Below are 21832 nucleotides of genomic sequence, written 5' to 3' on the forward strand. Positions count from 1 at the left end.
AGATGAAGAGATGTGACATTCCTAATAGATTCTTTTATCTTCCGTGTGATAGAGACAAAGTTCTATTTTAAAGACTTACCAAAAAACAGGTCTTTCATCTGGAGTGTAAAATTCATATGTTCCCTGACCTCGTGTGTCACATGGCAATGAAACAACGTAAATCAGAAATGTTAAAAGTTGAAGTTTGTTAATATTACTGCTGAAGCTCCAGTCTCTTTCCTAGTTAAACTGACAGGTCCATAGTCCAAGTATATATATTTACAAATTACAACGACATAAAGACAAAAAAATTAATGGACATCAATGAGAAACAAATGTAAATACAAGTTTCAGATGACTATTAGGGAATTACAAAAAGAAACCACAAAAAAAAAAATCCCATGCCACCACAAAAATTACTCGCATTTTAAATGGGGAAATAGACTTTCTTTGTATTGTACTACCATCTTACTCCTAAGGAAATACTTCAGAAATTTACATTTGTGGTGAAAATGTAAAAAGCATGTATTTTGCATTCTCTTATCTATGTTTCCTTCTCACTTTTTTTTAGCTGTCTGAGCTGAATCAATGACCAAGATTCAGAAATCTATCTTTCCTGGCTGAGGAAGACATCATATACTGATATTTTGAGGTCAATAAACAAAAGAAGATGGAGTCCTACTGGCTTCTGCATTTTTTTCCCACTGTTGTCAGGCACTTCAGAAAAACTGTCTGAATTAGATGTAGGCCAGAGGTAGCAAGAGCTCATAAGGCAACACAAAGACTTTGGGGGGACTGAGTTAAGGCCAATCTAATCTCAGGACACAATAGGTCAAGCGTTTTCTTCAGGTGCCCACTGGCCTGGGAATTATTAAAATTAAAAAATAACTTCCCTCTTTCTCTGTCTCATCCCATAAAATCCACAAGAGTCTCAAAGAGAATCTGAAAACAGAGATATTTCCATATAGCTCATTTTAAAAAGAGAAATCCAACTCATTAACTCAAGACTATGCCAGAGCATACTGTGCACTTGAGATAATCACAGTTAAGTCTCATATTGCAGATTTTTCCCATCATAAAACTATTTTGAAAGCAACTAGAAACTAGTTCACATTAATTTATGTATACTACTGCTGTCCAAAACTCACCCCGCAAAGAACCCCTACTCTTTCTCCATCAGATGATAGAAAGGAAGCCAGTCTTGAAGGTAGAAGGTAGTCTTGAAATCCTGACTCCATTGTATTCATTTGCTAAATATGAATTTGCTTCAACAGAGCCAGGATCTCCCCACAAAAGATTTAGCTATAGCAAGCAGTGGAATGTCTAAGCGGCAGAGTAGAAAAACAGGCTATGGAGAGTTTGGATCCCCACTTTGCACCCTCAAGCCAAGGACCATAGTAACAAATGACATGAGACTGTTGTCTTGGCTGTGTCTGTAACCATCAGATTTTCAACCCAAAAGATTCACATTATTACCAGTTTCTGCAGGTAATCCTTCTGACAGAGGAATCAAACATTACACAGATGAGGTGCTTCTTTAATTTTACAGACGGTCTCCTGAGGACAACTATCACTACCACATCTGGTGATTCTAGAACTACATCAATTGTATTTTCCTTTAACCTATTACTGGCACAATATTCTCTGTTAGTGCTATCCTGACCTTCCTGCTTCATGCTCCTGTAAAGGTACCTCTTTAAGTGCAAGGGATTAAGTTAGAGTGAGCTGAGGGGGAAAAAAAAGAAAAAAATTAAGTTCTTCAACATAATAAATACAAGCAGCCAGAAATAAGAAAAAGCACAAGTGAATAAACAACAAGTGAATCTGTGAACAATGCAGTGATCAAGGGAATTCAATCAGCACTGCTTTTAGAATCAAATTTAGGGCCATAATTCCCACAGTACTTCTAAAGAGTATTTTTAAACCAGCTCTCCATGTGTGCTAATTGGGATGAATGGTAATTCAGTAAGTAATGAAATTTAACTAGGTTTTGTTTTCTCAACTGCTTGAATTCTAAGAAAAAAGCATCTACTTTTTTCTCCATCATCAGCCAAAATGATGTATGTAAAATTCGGCATCACCACCTGGTATCTCTTAAAGCTACCTGTAAGTAATTCTAACAGTCAAAACTCAGTATCTATTGACACAGGGAAAGACTGTTACAATTACTTGGCAGAGCTGCATATAGAAAAAAAAATTAAAGTACTAATTTTTTTTCCTGTCATATTTCCTCCTTTACCTGAATGTCATCTTCCTATCTTATTTATCCTAATTTTTTATATTTACTATAAGACTAATTTTACTACTGCATTATTTACATTGCTTCTCTTGTATTCCTTAAAAGAATGACTTCACCATTCTGTGATTCTATGAAATGGTCTTATACAATTATGTATGAAATATATACAAGATTATACATAACCTAAGAGACAGAAATCTCAAAACTATATTTAGCATACTCACTTGAATAAAGGAGTTCCACAAACAACACATTTGTATATTCCTTGAGCTTTATGGTGTGTGTACTCCCCCTCAAAGGCACTGGGAAATAAACAACACTACATTTTAAAATTAAATAAAGGATTTTTTTTTTTTTTTTTTTAATTTTTAAAGTAGCTGAGTCTGTAGAAAAATGTTATAGAAGAACCCCACGATTTCTAAGTTGGCAGCTGTTTTTTATTAAAGGTAGCAAATAAAGTAGGCACAGGAAAAGGGGAATGTCCTTGTTAGTGTGCCTCGGATGTTACGCATCATGCAAAAGGAAGCAAATTGTCGCACAGTTCAAAGGCTGGAGCAACAACAAAACCAAAAAGCATAAAACAGAAATCTTCCCCTATCTGGCAAGTGAAATGTCAAGTTTTTGTAAACACGGATTGTTTGGCACGTAGCTCAACCTGCCGCACCTTGCTGTGACACGTCTGTGCCGCGTGCAGGGCTCGGCAGCTGCAGTGGAGCGAGGTGTGAGGCCGCCCGGGCGCTGCAGAGCCGTGATGCTGGGTCAGGCCAACACCGGCTGCCCAGGCAGCAGAGACATTGTAGCTGAAAATGAAATAATTGGTCCAGGATTTCAAGCTGTGCGCGCCTTATATTTTCAGTTGAAAAGCAATATTCCAGCTTTAAGGGAATATTTTTCTAAGTTAACAATCTAAAAGGCTAGGAGGTCATTCACCTAATACGAATCAGCTGCGCTAGCCCAACAAAAAGCCTATGTGCTCAGCAGCTTGTTTTTATTATCCTTTCACCCTTTTTATGAGGCCCAATTTTTTTTATAAACAGGATTTTTAAGAATGACCTAATCTCCGATTGTTTGTGTGCATTAAATCACGTTGTTGGTCCTGTACACAAGAGCGTGGAGGGCTGGGGGGAAGGCAAGATGGACCTCCCAGCAAAGGCAACCATCCCCATGCCCCACCAGGGCTGCAGCAGGACAGAGAGGGCTGGGGTGGAGAGGGGGATTGTCCCCACCAGCCTCTCTGGCACGTTCAGCCACCAAATTCAGCACTGTCAGGAAGAAGTTTGCCTATAAACCAGGACCCCACGTGCAGCGGGGAGTCCTTTCAGCTCATGAATGAAAACAAGCAGTTACATCATTAGTACATTTAGAGCAGAGGTAAAGCCAGGGCCTTACGCCAAATTCAGTGGTATAAATTAGACAACAAAAAATGGCTGCGCCTTGGCAAGTTACCTTTGGCTGGAATCAGCTGAGAGAGAGAGATTTTATTCACTAAAAACAATCTTGGAAGTCTGTCCTTTTTTTTCCCCTCCAGGACTTGAGGCTGGGTTCCAGTGACTAAAGCCATGTGAGGGCAGTTATTGAAAATTTTTGACATTCCAACCACAAATGAGCCAATAAATACCTTCTCCACATGTGCTTCAAAAAGAAATTGGAGTGGGGTGGAAAAGAACTAAATTATGCTACCTTCTTTCTGCAGCCAAAACGTCTATACTTACAATGGCCACCTTCAAAACTCCAGCCTCCTGGCACAGGGCCATTTCCCTCGTGGTTCTGCTTACTGCGATGTCTTCCAAAAAAAGTGTACCTAAACCACTATTACTTCCACACGTTTTGTAGTAAACTAAAAACAGACTCTAAATATGAGCCTGGTGACTTTATAAGACATGCAGTGTTCATTAAAAGAAAAGTCACACAAGACCCTTGGTCCTGGCCCCCCTGTTGTAGATGCTTGTCTTTGCAGTAGTGTTAATTTGTAGGGGTTAGTAAACAAGTGCAGAAATCCTGGAAGAAGAAGAAAACAACCGACAAAACTTGGTAGGGAAGATGAGGAAACAGCAGTAAGAGGAGGGGTGAAAAAGAAAGATGCCTGTGTTTTTAGATCTGAGTTTCCTTCATCCCACCTTACCTTTCAGTCCCCTTCTCCTGAGTGACATGGTACTGCAGGGGTGTCAGCCGCTTCCTCAGCTCCTCCTGGGAAAAGACCACCTTACAGTCCTTTTTATCCCTACATGACCCTGCAAAAGGAGAGGATATGGGAGAAGGAGCCTTTTTAGCTTAAATCCTGAATAATTGCTTTGGCAGACAGCCACAGTATAGCTTCTGCATTCACTTGTCAATGATCAGGCTGGTCCCTAATGCACAAAGAATGGCTCAGCTGAACTGCAGCTGATTATTTATTCAAATATAAGTATAGAAAAGAATTTTTATAGAGAGCCAGGTGATTCCACTGGAGCAGTGACAATGTGCTACAGCCAAAGCCCTTTGGTGTGTTATACACTAAATTGTTGCGAACACAGTCATTCACGAGAAAGTACCAGTTTTTGACCATTAAAAAAAAGATCTGCAAAAATCCCAACTACAGCTGAAACATTCTTTACAAGAAATCTATATTGGAGACTTATGGTAATGGGCATATGATGTTTAGCCATGACATCTGGCAATTTCAGTACCCTTTAAAGTAGCTGAAAACAACTCTAACCTTCAGAATTACAGTAAGGTTGATTTAATTTCTAGTTGCATCCTCATCCTTTATAACAGTAGCCTTTTTATTTTTTCACTGTTGAAGCACTAGAATAGGAGTCCTAAGGAGTAAGTAATTTCTTTATGCACAAAGCTGTTCAAGGTTCAACAATAAACTTGTTGCAAAGGAGGGTTGCTGTTGAAATTACCCGCCTCTGAAAATCTAATCTTAACACTTTGCTTAGTTCACACAGAAAATCCAAGGAGTACATAAGGATTACTGTAAAAAAATCAACATTTGTATAGTGCAAAAATCCACATTGCGAAAGCAAAACACAAAAATAAGGTACTTTTGGGAATGAAAATTCCCAAAGTAGTAACATAAATTGCAAAATATTCAGGTAACTTTGATAAGCATTGGCAAAAATTACCTGACAAAATGCAGCAGGGAAAAAGCACTGTAATTATGACAGTAATTAAAATATGGTACGATAAGAAATAAACACTCCTGACAAAAATATTTTTTGCTAATAATGTATATACACTCATAAAAAGACCAATTGTGTTCCCAAAGTAGAGGCAACAGAGCTACCCATCTGTATGTCATTTAGTACAGGAGAGGCAATGGCAGGTTTAAATTACATGGTATTGGATTGCAATTTCCTAACATTGGATGCTTTTCTGCTTTTTTACCTTGAGTCATTACTAAGGAGCGTTCATAAAAAGTAGCTTAGAGCACAGATGCTTGCAAATCATTTAAGAAAAGATGTTTCTTTCTTCCTCCCCCTCTTCTTTTCTCAATTTTTTAAAGTGTGGGGGTGGGTGAATAGGGGAGAGAGAAAAAGAATAATGCTGTTGGTCACTACTGACTAACTCTAGGAAGTATTTTCAGGAAGAAAAAAGTAAAATTGAAAACATCTGATTGAAGTAAATAGTGCAAACATAAAAAGCTTTACTAGTGAAAGAGAAGTATTGAAAAGCGACTTTATTTCATAGATTAGAAATTACTTTTGATCTAAACATTCTTAAAAACAGATTGTTTTCCACTCTGACCCATCTCATTAGCTGTGCTGCAGAGTCTTCGTTTTAATGGCAAGCTTTGAAAGAGCACTGCTGTATGCCTTTGTTAACTTCAATCTTATTTGGGAGAGGGATAAAGATTTCATTCCAGGTCTCTTTGTTTGTCTTTCAAGAACCACTAAAGCAGTATTCACACAAATTTTGCAGGAATGTGCCCTGTGCCATAGCTTACAAATTATTTGGTTTTGGTGCACTTAAAGGTCACCTTCCAAATTAGCAAAATTTTCCTACATCCTGGCTTTTCAACCTTAAATGTAAATATTGTTTCCTAACTGTAAGTGAGGTTTGTTCTTTATAACATTTGGTTGCTTATTTAAGGATGTCAAACTTTGGAGGTTTTTATTCTCCAAACGTGCAGGACTCTAGGACTAATAAGTCTTTCAAAGTATAGCTAACAGGGAAAGAAAGCATATGCATTATATAAATAGCTATTGTTATCTTGCATTACGCAGTTCAGAAAGAAATTGTTTGAGAGACAATCTTTTCTCTACAATTTCAGTTTTAACAAGTAGTCTAGAGAGCAACAAAGAATCTTACGAACCAACATCTCTTCACTTTTTAAACTATCTACTGTAATTAAAAAAAAATAAATTCTATTTGCTACTTAACTGCTGCTGAAGCTGCAAAAAAGCAAACTAAGCATAACTTCAGTTTGAAAAAAGAGAAAATACTGAGTGTTTATAAAAATAGTCAGCATGCCCTCTTTACTTTCCTTAAATAATTTTCATCTCGTTTACAAATTTAATGTTCTCCAATCTATGGGTTCACTATATGCATAAGAAAATTTCTAGATGCCACATGATCCACAACAATGATCAGAAGTAGGAAGCATGTTAAAAAAAGATCTTTTGTATGCCTTGTTTTAATAATTAACCATATGTTTTATAATACAAACAATTATTTATGTCTGCAGGGGAATTTTGCCAAACTGCACTGGGGTAAAATGCAACTGACCCCAGTAAAGGATTCTTCAAGTTTGTAATTTGAGTATTGATCCACAAAAAGTTGCACTACAAATTATAAAGGAAATCTCTTGGTCCAGCCTTCAGCATTCAAGAATGGCCCTATTCAATTTATTGTACTTATTATTTAACTGCTGGCAACAAACAAATAGCTCAGTAAATGGATCACACTATTTCCCTATTACCATAGAGGCAAATAAGTAAAGCAAGACTCATCCCTGACTGCAGAGGATATAAGGGTATTTTATCTGAAATGGGGATAGCCTACAAGCTTCTATAAAAATGCAATTAATCCTGGAAACTACAAGATGAGATTCTAGGAATACATTCCTTCAGTTAGGAAAATAATTATGTTCAAGATGGACAAAAGTGCATAATTTTCAGTAAAGAGTGTTTGCTTCTGGTTTTGCAGCTGTTCCTTTATGACATGAGATGACTGTCACATTCAAGCCAACTGTTTGTATCCTGGGAGGAGACAACATAAAGCTATACAAAGACACCCAATATAAGAAAAACTTCCACTAGTAATGGAGCTGTTATCAAGCTCATTATCAAACCAGAGAATAAACAGGCAGGCTGACCACCTTCCTCAGCCTGGTTCTCCATAGATGGGATGAGGTTTGGGCTCTGGAAAGGGTCCATACAGACAACAAAATGCTTCAGCAGCTCAGCCATAAAGGCAGGCTCAGAGTTCACTGGCAAATCATACAGTTTGAGGCAAATGAGACAAAAGGTCATCAGTTCTGCAAACAGTATTATATCAGTGTGGTTACTGATTAAAGGTGAGGCTAAATTAAATGCAGTACGAGAATAAGAGAGCCTGGATTCATAGGATCTGTATTAGCACTCTTGTTCCTTGGAGATGGTGTTCTCAGCAATGACTTTTAGAAAACCCCAAGATAGTTCTGAACTCCAGTTAGATGCAGCTGTTAAGAGGTGAACTGCCTGCAAAGGCGGACAAAATCCCCTTTGATCCACTGCAGGATCGGAGGCCAGATTAAATCTCTCTAATCAGCACCCCATGGTGCCTTCTTTGGGGTTGGCACTCCTAAGAAGAGCAGTATGCAGGAAGCTCCTTCAGCCCTCTGGCAACAGCTACAGCAGTGCTGAAGGCACTTATTATCCTGGAGCAGGATGGAAGGCTTTGTGAAGAAAAGACCAACCTCACAAATCTTAATGAAAAAAAAAAAAAAGCTAAGGAGGGTGAAACAAATATCAACATAAACTCTTCTTGGACACTTCACAGTATTCTTATGTTTAGGAATGGGGTTTTTTTTCTGAAAAGGAAGGCAATGCATGCTGCCATTTACTATTCACCTGTAGGCTATGGGCATTTCAGAGCTCAACTCTGAAGTCTGCTGTACAAATTAAGTGAACAGAAAGTATTTTCTGGGTGTTGACCTGATAATGAAGACATTAAGCATCTCACCTCACATGTAAGTTCCAACTGACTTTTTCAAACCTGTGGTTCATAACATTCCTTCCTTTTAAGCAAGAAAACCAGCAACAAGATATGTTCAGACAGATGGACACAAGTTAGCAGACCATTACTCCTCAACTCAGCCCCTCATCTGTTCCAACACACCACAGGTTGGTGATTAGTGTCTGACATGCCCTGAAATATGATGGCATTTTGCCTGATAGCTCTCCTATATCAAACACTCTTTTGAACCATTCTAACAATTCTCTCTTATGTTTTGTTGCTTCCTATCACTGAAATTAACTCAGTATTTCAACTGCATGGAAGACACAACATACATTTTCCCTCTTCTACCTATGCTTATATTCCACTAGCATTAATGGACATTATGGTCATGCACTAAGCACATATCACTTAGACTTCCCGAACTAAATACAGCAAGATCAAATGTTCCAGCAGAGCACAGCCATATAATAAATTTGGCTTCTAGTTTTCAGTACTATTTCTTTTAATATAACCAAGCATTTTTTAGGGGCCTTACAGTACCTTTTATTTTTCATATCCCACCCCAGCCCCGGTCCTGCAATGGGATCTGTGCAGGCAGTTCATTAAGAATATGCATAGCTACTTAAAGGTCTATGACTGTACATCAGATTACAGGATCTGGCTCTTAGTATACATCTCTTTGCTTCACAAAGTCTGTCCCATCATGAGCGAGTCAGACCTTGGTAGATTGATGGTAAATTACCTCAAACTGATATTAAGAGGAATTCCACAAAGTTAAAAAATATTTGCATACATTTCCTTAAATAAATATCCTTACATATGCTATTGCTAACACTTAGTATTTTTAAAAGTGGAATTTCTCATTTCTTATTACTTCAAAGTTCATTTCACAGTTTATGCCTCTTGTTGCCAGTTTTGCTTCACTGTCTGATTAAGAAAAGGCAAACTCACAACTCTCTCTCACATATTTTAATTTCTGTTTAATTTCTTCTCTGCAGCCTCTAGTCTTCAGCCTCGGGAGAATGCTGCAGTGTTCTCTCACTGCAAGCAAGCCAGGAACTGCTATCTAGTCTAAAAAAGAACAGGTCTTGAGAACAGTTACATTGCAAACAGTTCTATTGGCTTGTATTTGGAAAACAGAGTTTTAGAAAACCTGTATTTGACATGATAGTTCTTTTTATAATCCCCTCACGAGCCATTTCAAATTACCTTGGCCTGCTGGTGACTAGGATAAATGTTGCAAAAGAAACTGAAACTTCAGTTTCAGAACTCCCTTGGAAATCTTTGGAAGTCAGGTTAAAGTAAAATTCAAACATTAAAAAACCCTGTAAATGTTTTACACATTGAAAAACAGATCTGTGGTTCCTTTGCTTTCTTGCTGTAGGTAGCAAACTCCCACCTGCTGTTGAAATACCATTTGCAGTTTCATGCAAGCATTAGAAGTAATGGAGCGAAGACCATTTCCACTATATTGTGCGTTGAAAATCCAAAAGCCAGGTACCAGGACAACAGTTTGAATTTTGGGTCAAATTCCAGGTTCTATCTTAAAAGAACACCACCCAAAAACTAACTGTCTTTAAAAAAAATTATTTACTTAACACCAGGAGGGTCAGCTGGTCACAAGGGAAGGGCAAGCCCCTTTTCTGCAAATTTGCAAACTTCCCATACAATCAAGTAACAGAGCTGTCACATTTTTTCTCCCACCTGGTCATCAGCACAACTCTTGTTTAATAAAAAAAAAAAAAAAAAAAAAAAAAAAAAAAAATTCCCGAACTGACAGCTAATGCATCTTTATGCACTTGTTTTCTCTCCACAGAAAGTGGTACTGGGTCCCCAGCAGGCAGGCCCATATAGACAGCATCTGTTGTTTCCACGGGTCTGCAAACCTGCTTGCAGCAAGTTACGCTAAGGCAGCCATACAAGCCAAAGAGACATTCTCTGGAAAAGAAATCTGAAGCTGCCTCTCCTCCATGTGAATGTAAAAAACATTTAACAAAAGACTGAAGTGTTTTGCTTAGTGGGAAAGGGGGAAATAAAATCAGAAATCCTTTTGTCCTCTCTAGGCATGTCTACTTTACTTCCATGTCTGACATCAATGAAATAAATGTCACTACCAGACACAATCTTGGTCTCACAACCTTTCCAAATTATAACGACAGAGAGGAGTCCACCACTACTCTGCATTAGCTGGAGGAGATGAAGGCAGTTTCCTCTGGAGCTTTTTGAGCTGTCATCTTCACTACTATTACTGCAACAACAACATGCGGCTGCTCAGCAGAGGTTGGTGAATAGAACAACCTTCAATTAAGTGGAGCAAAAGCTCATTATGTTATAAACTGCCACATTTGTTATCGTTTCTGCTAAGATGGCCAAAGACAGAGTGCACAGGGCAGCTGACCTATTTGCCTTACTCTTGGATGCAAACCAGGCAAGACAAGATCAAGATCTATTGGTACAGCAGTGGAGAGGGGAATATTTATAATGATGGATTTCTCTTCCTCTCCCTCTAACAGATAAAGAGACTTTTGTTTTGCTGATATTATCCTAGCACCTTTCACAGGCACTACATTTGTTTAAATTAAAAACAAGGAAGACAGAGACACTGAGCACTCTTTATCTGGTCAATAGATTTCTGACAGAATCAATAAAAGGATGCCCAACATACGGAAAAGCATTTTATTAACAGTGGGATCAAGGTGAATTTAGTAAGAGTGCTTTATGCTACCTTCTGCATTTAAAATATTTCAGTAAGTCATCAAAATAAGCTTATTCACACAGCTTTAATAAAGGTTTAACCCTGCAGCAGAAACAATTAAAAAGTCAGCATTTTCCAGCAGTGGTGTGTAGCTTATTTTGGCATTCAGGCTTTTGCTAAATCCTCCTGCTGCTTCCTCCACAATAGTGATGTGTGGCCTGTGAAATGAGCACTGGATTTCAAGACTCAAGGTGCCGCAATCCATACTTGGGATGGGGGTGGAGGAAAGGAGAGAGCTGGGGGAAGGTTTTTCCTCTCCTCCAATTCTCTATAGCAGCCCCGATCTAACCCCCTAAAAAACTTGATCTGTCTCCAGCTGTGGAGGGTAAGGAACGCTTTTGCAGAAGCACTGCCTGCTCTGTGGCCTTTCATCCCGCTTCTCCAAGCATTGAGGGGCATACCGAGCATGAAGACAGGAACTGCCGGGACACTGCTCCAGTTCATGCTCTGCTATGACCACCACAGAAAACACTGTAGCCCACTCCCCTCTCAAGGTTTGTAACTGCCAACTTCATTCCCTAATGGGCCTTCTGGAATTCCTTATGTTTAGTTAAAATTCAGCCATGCCTTATTGGTCAAGAAGATGGGATCAAGCCCTGTAAAAGGGCTTTAAGAGGGTTCGGTCAAGCCTTTCCCTGCTCTGCTCTCCTCGGGACGCCCTGACCTGGACCAGAGCATTGATGGGGGAGTTCTTACCCACAATGCACAAAGCTGCCAGCACCACACCAGGGCTGCCAGCACCTCCTGTCCCACAAGAACCTCTTCTCCAGACAGAGCAAGGGGCACCTTTGTACCCTAGCCATGCATCCCTACCCAACACAGCTTCCTTTGAAGGAAATCACAAACTGAGATACATATTTAGCTTGTAACTAAGAACAATTTCCCCTTCTTAGCATTCTCTGGGACACAACTCGTCTCTACCCATTTACCCCCAGGTCATGATCTATACTGTAGGAATCTATGGTTAACCTAGTGGCTAAGGTATGGTAATGTTCGAGCCTCTAGGGCCTGATTCCCAGTCCACATTCCAGACCCATTCAAGGTTCCATCAAATTCCAAGCTCATAAAGTCCCCAAATGATCATCTCCTCCATTGTTTCCCAAACACACTCTTACTGACTTTAGGGCTCACATTACTTCTTGCACGTTTTCTTGCTTATCCTCCCTTAGTTCAGCAATATAGAAAATCTCATTTCTTTCTGTGTGCTGCCGTCTCTCCTTTACACCACATTCTTCTCTGAAACCTTCATCACATACTCCTCAGAGAAAAGACAAAGCCAGGAGTTGCTTTTAACTGAAAGGAAAAAAGTGAAGGCAGTCCTTAAAGGACTTCTTAGTCCTCCTGTTAGACACTCCAATAACTAAAGTTATTGTTATTGACAATAGTTATTTACAAGTTTATTGACAAGTTAGTTATTGACAAGTTTAGTTATTGACACTCCAATAACTAAAGTAACCTTTCATGAGAAACTTTAAAACTCCGAAACACCCTGCTGAAAATTCATCTTTTCCATACCCAACTAAGCAGAAAACACACTAAGCCTGAGCTACAGAAGGCTCAGGAATGGAACACAGGAAATTTATGAACGCTTAGAATTAAAACATTCCTGCAAGAAAGGTGGAAATGGCTTGTGGTGGATCTAACATGAGAGCAGGAAGGGAATGAAAACAACCTTAAAAGATTACACATTAAGGGACCATCTTTGTGCATGATCTGGGAGCACAAGAAATGTCTCATCATCCCAGTGCTTCTCAGTGCAAGAATCACTGAGGAGCCTCCATCCAGGTGGGCCAGGGACAAGCACCATCTGTCCCCTGAGCTGATGAGGAAGAGTACAAAACTCCACCAGAACAAAGACTTAAAAAGAGCAAAAAAACCAGAGTACAACCTCTAGGGAATGTAACAGAAGGCTTCTAGTCTTCTTTGTGATCCCAAGTTTGGCAAGTATCAGGCACTTTTAAGAGTATTACACCCAAAGAGATATCTACTAATAAATTTTGTCTTAAAATGCATTAAGTAAGGCATTCTAGATGGAATACTATTGTACAAAAGGAATTTTTGTAAATATAGTACAACATCAAATATACTCCCATTAAGACAGCTATATGTAATTTTTAAAACTCATTTTAAAGCCATTCCAAAAATATGATAATGTTATGCTCTATTATGATAATGCAGTGTCCTACTATTATATGACTAAAAGGCAAACATATACACAGACATTTAGAATAATTATACATGAATGGTTTTACATGCTATTTACTGTTGTGATCACATAGTGCATATTTTCCACTCTTTTCAAGAGGCTTTCTCATAACTGCTGGGAGGCAGTAAACTAGGTATTTGTAAGACTGTGTTCTAAATTTAAAAATCTATTTTTGATCCAAATTGATATTTGCATTTTTTTAAAAATTAGCTGGACACAAACGAATTTTAATTTTTGCCCCCCAGCCAGTTCTGAGGAACAAATACATTCATCTAAGACCTTGTACAGCATACTTAAACCCAGAGCACATTTTTATGTTCAAGATATAAACCCCAGAAAATATGAATTTATAATGAAAACGTTGACAGGCATTTAGCCATAGCTGTATGGATGGTTTATGCTATACAATATCAGTCTTACTTTTATTTTCTTTTGGACCATGTGAACAGACATCTGGAGTCGTACATCTCTGGTGATACACATTACGGAAAACTATGGGGAAGTTATAATATACATTATATTATAGAACATAGACAATATGAAATGTTTAGTCATACTCAAGTCACACAAAGTTTGACAGCAACCTCCATACTTTGAACCCACAAGACTAAACTCTTTACTAGATTTTGGTTGTTAAAGCCATATCTATTCAGCAGTATGCACACAGATATTTCATTGACATGAGCAGTTTGAGAGTTCAGAGGAACAAATGCATACAAATAATTAATGTATGCAAATGTTTTCAAGATCTGCTTCTAAAAGTAATTCTTTATGTTAACAGATTACTGCTAAAAATCTAATTGTGAGACGCAGTAAATTTCTGTTCACTATTAATTTCAATTTTATGAAGAGACGTTATATTAAAACTTGGAATTAACTAAGATTTAATAAAAGAATGAGAAACCATACTACAGATATTTACTTAATAAAGACTTACACCATATGCCCAACACCATCTTCATGCAGATGCATTGTAGTTTAATCTAATGCTAGAAAAGTACGGTTTCCTACTAGTAGTTATTTTAGTAATTAAACACTACACAACAATTTAATATTACCCAAGACTTTGTTATAAGGAAAAAAAAAAAAACAACCCTAAGTCTACCCTATAATTTGTTCATCATTACTTTTACTTAATTTTACAAGCACCATAATTTTCTTTGATCTACAGGAGAGGAAAATCCAATTAATCACATGCAAAAATGTGATGTAAGCAGCACAACATTCAAAGTGTTAAAGAAATAAAGGATCTTTTTAAGAAATGAGAACCCATAATAATTAAAAGACACAGCAAAGCAATATAAGCTATCTTTTTAGGTTACAGCTTGGTGGTCTGCTTCAGAAAACATATGTACATGGAATCTGCATAATCATGACTTGTATCAGTTGCATTTTAGTATGCATAAAGCAGATGAAGTAGTTTTTATACTGAATGTTTGGTGGGGATTGTTGTAACTTTGAAGTGGGCTTTTTTTAAAGACTTAATTTCTGTGAATTAAATCCTGTCAGGTGCTGAGTGCATCCTACATTTCCAAAGAAATTCAGAGCATTCAACTCTAATAAAGTGGGCTCAAAGAGCAACACTTCTGTGTCACAGAACAGATACAATGGAGCTGCAGTCATCACTGAAAATGAAGAAACCCTGAACCAATGTGATGGTAGTTTGAATACAGGCAAAGATTTTGCTTTTTTCACAGTATTCTTGCTTTTCTTAAAATACTTATAAATGTTCCTAAGGTCTCAGGGTGTACTTTCTGTATGAATGACTCCTAGACGGGAAGCTTTTGATATAGTCCTGGGTGTGCAGAACAGCAAATGCCTAGTGCCATCTACTGGGAGCGCCTGCTCCTGCTCAGACTTGCCATCTTGTCCACAAAAATGTTATGGGCAAACAATGCACTAGGTATGCACACATTGAAACGTTTAGTCCGAACTTCAGACAAAAAAAAAAAAAAAAAAAAAAAAAAAAAAAAAAAAAAAAATTAAAAATACAATTTGGAAGAACAGATCCACACTTCAGGTGTTAATATACAAACAGAAAAAGAACAAGTAAAAACACTTCACTAGTACAAGTGAAACTCACAAGTGCTTACAAAATAGTAGTTCAAAGAAGGGACAGGTCATCTCTATTCTAAGATACATCCCAATAGTATTTCATTAATTTAATGGGGAGGGGAGGAGGGGGAAGATAAAAAAACCTCTTGTTTCTGATCTATAACTATATATTAAATATAAATTATATATTGCCTTGTGTTACTTTGTTCCTTACAGGAAGGATAGAGGTACAATTCCAAGCATAGAAATTGAAACAATACTTTAATTCAAGTCCTTGTCCTGCAAATATTTTAACTGCATAGTGTTTAAAACACTGTTTGCAAGCCCAGTTTACTGTTCTGACTTTGCTTCCTTACTCTGAGCATGGGTTCCAGAAGGTTAAAAAGTCTCATTCCATATTGAATTTGCCACTGAATTAGAAGGTGGCCAAGCTCCACACGGTCCCAGATTTGGTGGACGCATGGCATGGTGGTATGGTTAGAGGACTGCAATTCACATAGAACTGGATGGTGGGGAAATTACTAACTCAAAGTCTTATGTTACAAAAACTCAGGAGAACTTGGGTGTTTTCTGTATATTCAGAAACCAAAGTCACAGGGCATTGTGGCATTTAAGCAGAAATTGACTCTACATTTCATTCCTATGTTTTATTGGATACATGCTATGCCATTTACTTGCAACTCCTTAAATACACCACACACACCAAAAAAAAAAAAAAAAAAAAAAAAAAAAAAAAGAACAAAGGCAAAGCAAGCCTATATTATTTTTTAAGCATCTGGGGAATTTAGATCACTCTTAAAATATGTGAGATATGTGATTGTATATTATTCCACTGTTAGCAGATGAACTTGGGCTTACTATATATAAATATCTCTCTATATATATCTCTATAAAGTAGTCAGTCAGTGGAACTCAATCTATTAATGGTCCCACAGTTAGGGATCTAAGGGATGGGAATAAACAGTAGTGTTAACTTTTTATTCCAAAATGTGACTACTGGATTATGACAGAAAAATGACTTGATAAAGCAGCTAATGCAGTGCTTTGAAAACAGGTATGGAACATCAAAACCTCCCGTGGGCTCTGCGTGTTTCTAGTGATCAGCTTGCAGATCTCCTTTTCAGAGTGGAAACAAAATGCCCAGAAGACTGAGTGTTCCCATGTTAAGGTAGACAACAGCAATATGAGCACACATCAAAAGAAGCATAATGAGGGCTAAGGAAATTTGCTTACCCTATATTTTTAGGATTTTAAATCTGGCTAAGCAGCAAATATAACAGGAAACCAAGGTCAAGCTGACACAATGTGGGTTATTCTCTCTCTTCCTCAATATGTGTTTGCAGTTCCTATCAAGGTTAGTGCGAGTTTTGTGCACATGTGGGGGAAATGGAACATAAATGCTGCAAAAATTGGACTCAGATTTAGTTCAAATAAAGTCTAATAAGCTTTAGGAAAATCCATCGGCTTGAAAACTGATGTCTTATCACTGAAAAAAAAATCTTTAAAACATCACCTCCATATGCTTGCTAAGTCCAGGTCTGGGAGAAACTGCTTGTAACATTCTGTACTCTTATGAACCAGTTGTGAGTGTAGCACAAACACCCAACCTGGCCCATTTTTGAGGCTTCATACAGATCAGCCAGGACTGTATCTTTTTTTATTTGGGCATCTAGAAAATTTCTAGTAATGTTCAAAATTAACTCAGTACAGCTTATATTTTCTCCCACATAACCCTGTACACTGACATTATTACGCTTTCATTAAAGACTGTTGCCTTTTAAGTGAAATACAAAATACTTAGGTTCGAGGTTTTCATGATATAATCAATTCATGGAGATGGGGTCTTATGGCATCCTTCCCAGACCTAATAGACAAACCTGGGCCTTACATGGAAAGTGCAGCTGCATGTGGGCATTAAATTGCACGTTTCCACTTAGTTATGTAGAGAAGTGTCACGTAACTAAGGAATATGCTGTCGGAGGAATTAAATAATTAAGTTTTAAATTCTGCACACTTTTTAAACATGATTTTCAGTATAACATACTTGATTTATAATAAAAATGTGAAAAGAAACACATGGAGTATAACTATAGTACACTGCTAAAAATATTTTTAAGTCTTATGATTTAATGATTTAATAGCAATCAACATGAAATTCTGTTAGACATTCTGTTTTAAAATTAGGAATGACATTTAATAAAATATTTTCAGTTTAATTACACAGTTTTTGCCAAGAATGAGGAAAATTTTATAAAATTTAAGAGTCTGTATTTTGGACAAGGGAGTCAGCATTTCCAGGCTTTTTAAAATCTCGAATATGAAATTGCTCACTCAACTCAGTGACTTTTACCAAAAAAAAAAAAAAAGCGCAAATACACTTCTGCTTCAAAGGAAAATTTAAACAGAACAACCCATAGCACATTGTTTCCTGCAGCAGAGACACCCCTTCCTACCAGGGCCTTTATTATGCATGACACAACAAGCAGCACCCATTCAACCTGAGGGAAGCCCACAGGCTCGCAGGGCCACTGGCTGGCTCTTTGTCACCAAATGCAGCAGGTTGAATGCAGACATCACTGTGATATCCTCACCAACAAAACCAGAGGCAAAGAACAGGGGCAAGAGCTGAGTAGGGAAGAAAAAAAAAAAAGAAAAAAAAAGATGAGAACAAATTAAAACATCAAAAATGTTTTCATTCACAGAAAAAAACAATACTTAAAATTTTATAAGACTACCACATACGACCATAATTCTAAATGCACTTTTTTTAGTGTGTTTAACTCATTCTTGCTACCCCACCCCCCAACATTTTTATACATATTACATGGAATTCAGTGGAACCATTTTATATGCTACAAAGTGAGAGGGACATTTTTATAGGGGACATTCACAAGCTGCTTTAGATATCCAACTGAGAACAACTTGGGGTAGTAGCCTAGTCACAAGTGCAGGGGTACTAAGGAAAAGAAACCTTAGAACCTCAGCTAGATAGTAGGAATCCCGCTTGGAACACCCAGAAATGCTGGGCAGATCAAACATGCAGTCTTTTTCTATTTATTTTATTTAAACCAAGATCACACTCCGCAACATTTCTGAATGGTGAATGCTGGAAACCAGTCTTTGCTAAAAATTGTTCTTTTGATGACTTGTTTGAAGAATGTGACATTTCATTGTAATAAACTTGCCAGATATCTTAAAACCATGGCTTTTCAAAGGCAGGAAATAATTCATGTTGTAAACTGTCCATAAGATATATTTAAACAATCTTCCAGCCAGTTCAAATGTAGCAAACAGAGAGATGGCAGTCATGAGATTTTATTTCAGAAGGGTTTAATGCACAAATGCTAATTGTTCCATTCACACCACAACGGGAAAGAGGAAATGCAGCTGCCTTACAGCCCAGCCATGCACAGACACAGCTCACTTCAGAAGATTATGGGATGTGGGACTGGAGCCAATCCCCAGGCAAAGTCGGTACAGAAACGCTCTGGGACTCTCGTGGAAGCAGGATCAGGCCCCTAGTAGCTGTGGAGCAGCAGGGCAGGTCTCCCAGCCTCCTCTCAGTCTCACTCTTTCGTCTGCGGCAGCCCAGGAGCCGCGGGGGTGAGTCCTGCCATGGCCCATAGCAGTGGCTGTGCCAGCCGGGGACAAACCTGCCACGGTCTCGTCCTGAGGAACAAGACTCTCAGAGGAAGGACACTTCTAGAGCACCCCAAACAGGTGCAGACACCCCATCCCTGACAGCATTCAATGTCAGGCTGGATGGGACTCTAAGCAACCAGGTGTAGTTGAAGTTGTCCCTGCCCATTGCTAGGGGTTGGATTAGATGGGCTTTAAAGGTCTCTTCCGAGCCAAACCATTCTGTGATAATTCCATGACCATAACAAGGATCCAGTTCCCGGCCAAACCGGTCTGGAGCGCATCTAACAGAAACCTGCCCGCATCCACACGCCTCAACTCGGTCGTAGCCAAACTAAACTCGCTGCGGGACTCCCGACACTTCCGTGCTGCCCGACGCGCCATCTCACACACACACAAACACGTCCCTGTCGTAGCGGCAGCGGAGCCGCGTGAAAACCAGCGCGAACCCCTCCCCAGCAGGCTGCCACAAGACCAGAGGGCTGTGCGCAGCCCCACCGCAACTCCGCCCTTGCCCCGCAGCCGGCACTGTCCCACAGCCGGCACTGTCCCACAGCCGGCACTGTCCCACAGCCGGCACTGCCCGCAGCCGGCACTGCCCGCAGCCGGCACTGTCCCACAGCCGGCACTGTCCCTCAGCCGGCACTGTCCCACAGCCGGCACTGTCCCTCAGCCGGCACTGCCCGCAGCCGGCACTGCCCGGCAGCCGGCACTGTCCCTCAGCCGGCACGGTCCCACAGCCGGCACTGTCCCACAGCCGGCACTGTCCATCAGCCGGCCCTGTCCCACAGCCGGCATTGTCCCACAGCCGGCACTGCCCGCAGCCGGCACTGTCCCTCAGCCGGCACTGCCCGCAGCCGGCACTGTCCCACAGCCGGCACTGCCCGCAGCCGGCACTGTCCCACAGCCGGCACTGCCCGCAGCCGGCACTGTCCCACAGCCGGCACTGCCCGGCAGCCCCGCAGCCGGCACTGTCCCACAGCCGGCACTGCCCGCAGCCGGCACTGTCCCACAGCCGGCACTGCCCGGCAGCTCCGCAGCCCCGGGCTGAGGCCGATGCCGCGCTCCAGCAGCAGCGGTATGAAGCGCCCCTGTCGGCGGCGCCGCCTGGCGGCCGCTGCCCATCGCACTCCTGCGAGGCGCTCCACTGACAGCCCAGACGGATACTACCTCCCTGCCCTCCTCCTCCTCCTCCCTCCCTCCTTCAACTGTAAGCAGCTTAAAGGACATTATTTGAAATTACAGAGAATTATAAAATAGATCCTGGCCTTTTGAAAATGTGAAGTATGTAAGTGTTCACCAAAATGTTATTATTTACTCTCACCTATTTATAAGGACTTGGAGGATATGCAAGTCCTGAGAGCCCAATAAAATATCACTGAGCATCCATGAAAGTACTTTATTGCAGTTAACCTAATTTATTCTTTTATTGCTAATGCTTTGATTGCTATTTCTGTTCACTCTTACATTATAGCAATGCCCAGTAATTCCCGTGGGAGGAGACCTCCTGGTGCTAGGTACTGTACACGCACAAACCCTGCCGCAGGAAGCTTACAGACCCCCATAAGAACGGCTTGTGAAGAATCAGTAAAGAGAAGTGCATTGTCAAACTCATTGCAATTAATGCATTTGGTTTGGAGGTGCTTCACCCCACCTGGCAATTCCATGGGTACAGAGAACAGATTTAGGGAGAATAACAGTAACATTGCGACAGGTTCATATCTTCCCTCTGCTCTTTCTGTGGTGCATGCAAGCTTGGCCATAGCCTTTAGCAGGCTCAAGTGCCATGTTTATGTCTCTAATTTACTTAAGAGGAACAACCAGAACATGACAAGAAACATAGGAAGAAGTCCAGAGAAGGGCAACGTCATTGGTGAAGTGTCTGGATCACAAGTCTGATGAGGAGTGGCTGAGGAAGCTGGGGTTGGTTAGCCTGAAGAAGGTTGTAGCCAGGTGGGGGTCAGCCTCTTCTCCCAGGCAACTAACAGTAGGATGACAGGACACAATCTTCAGTTACATCAGGGGAGGTTTAGTTTGGGCATTAAGAAGAATTTCTTCACAGTGATTAGACATTGGAATGGGCTGCCCAATGAGGTGCCATGGTCTAGTTGACAAGGTGGTGCTTGGTCAAAGGTTGGACTCGATGATCTCAGAGGTCTTTTCCACCCTAAATGATTCCGTGAAAACAATATCCTGGGAATAGAAGGCTGGTGGTTTAAACTCCCATGCTATACAAGCCTAGCCCTCTAGAGGTTAAGCAAAACCCCCATGCTGGTGCTGGAGGAACCTGCCTGAGCCCCAAGAGACCCCATCTGGCACAGCATCCCACCTTGCCAGTGCTAGGGCCAGGTGATATGGGGACAGCAATGCTAACACAGCTCTCACATGCCTGAGCCACAGTGCCACAGTGAGTACTGCAGCACTGCACTTCCACCACACATACTCACCGCCTCCCATATCTTTATTGCAGTACTGCAATATGCCACTTTCCTGTAAGGACAGATGCTACATGAAGAGATCAGAGAAGAACTCACAATTCAGGGAAAGGGATGATGCTTTTACACATCATTGTTTGGGTTTATTTTGGTGGATTGTCCTTTTTTAAAAAACACCTGCTGCTTGCTGTGCTGCCTGCAACACCCAGGACACTGTTGACTCCGCCACAGTTACCCCTGGGTGTCAGCAGACCCCTTGGAGCCCCTTCATGATACTTCATTCTTTAACAGAGTACAACATGGATCTTCTATCTGTTTGAGTCTCATAAGATGGACACCATGCTCAGCAACAGCTTGCAAATCTTGTAAGTACAGATAAT

General features: G+C 40.1%; 1 protein-coding gene across 1 annotated transcript in view; it reads right to left on the bottom strand.

Annotated features, from left to right (window-relative positions):
• MSRB3 (methionine sulfoxide reductase B3) overlaps window positions 1-21832 on the bottom strand; it is a 79668-nt gene that overhangs the window by 42361 nt on the left and 15475 nt on the right. Inside the window, exons 2-4 of the mRNA XM_053978544.1 lie at window positions 17877-18003; window positions 4341-4449; window positions 2443-2520 (exon numbers count right to left, since the gene is read on the bottom strand). Of these exons, the coding sequence (XP_053834519.1) occupies window positions 2443-2520; window positions 4341-4449; window positions 17877-18003 (314 nt within the window). The remainder of the gene's footprint in view (window positions 1-2442; window positions 2521-4340; window positions 4450-17876; window positions 18004-21832) is intronic.

The sequence above is a fragment of the Vidua macroura genome, chromosome 5 (genome assembly GCF_024509145.1).
Source record: "Vidua macroura isolate BioBank_ID:100142 chromosome 5, ASM2450914v1, whole genome shotgun sequence".
In the NCBI taxonomy this organism is placed as follows: Eukaryota; Metazoa; Chordata; class Aves; order Passeriformes; family Viduidae; genus Vidua; species Vidua macroura.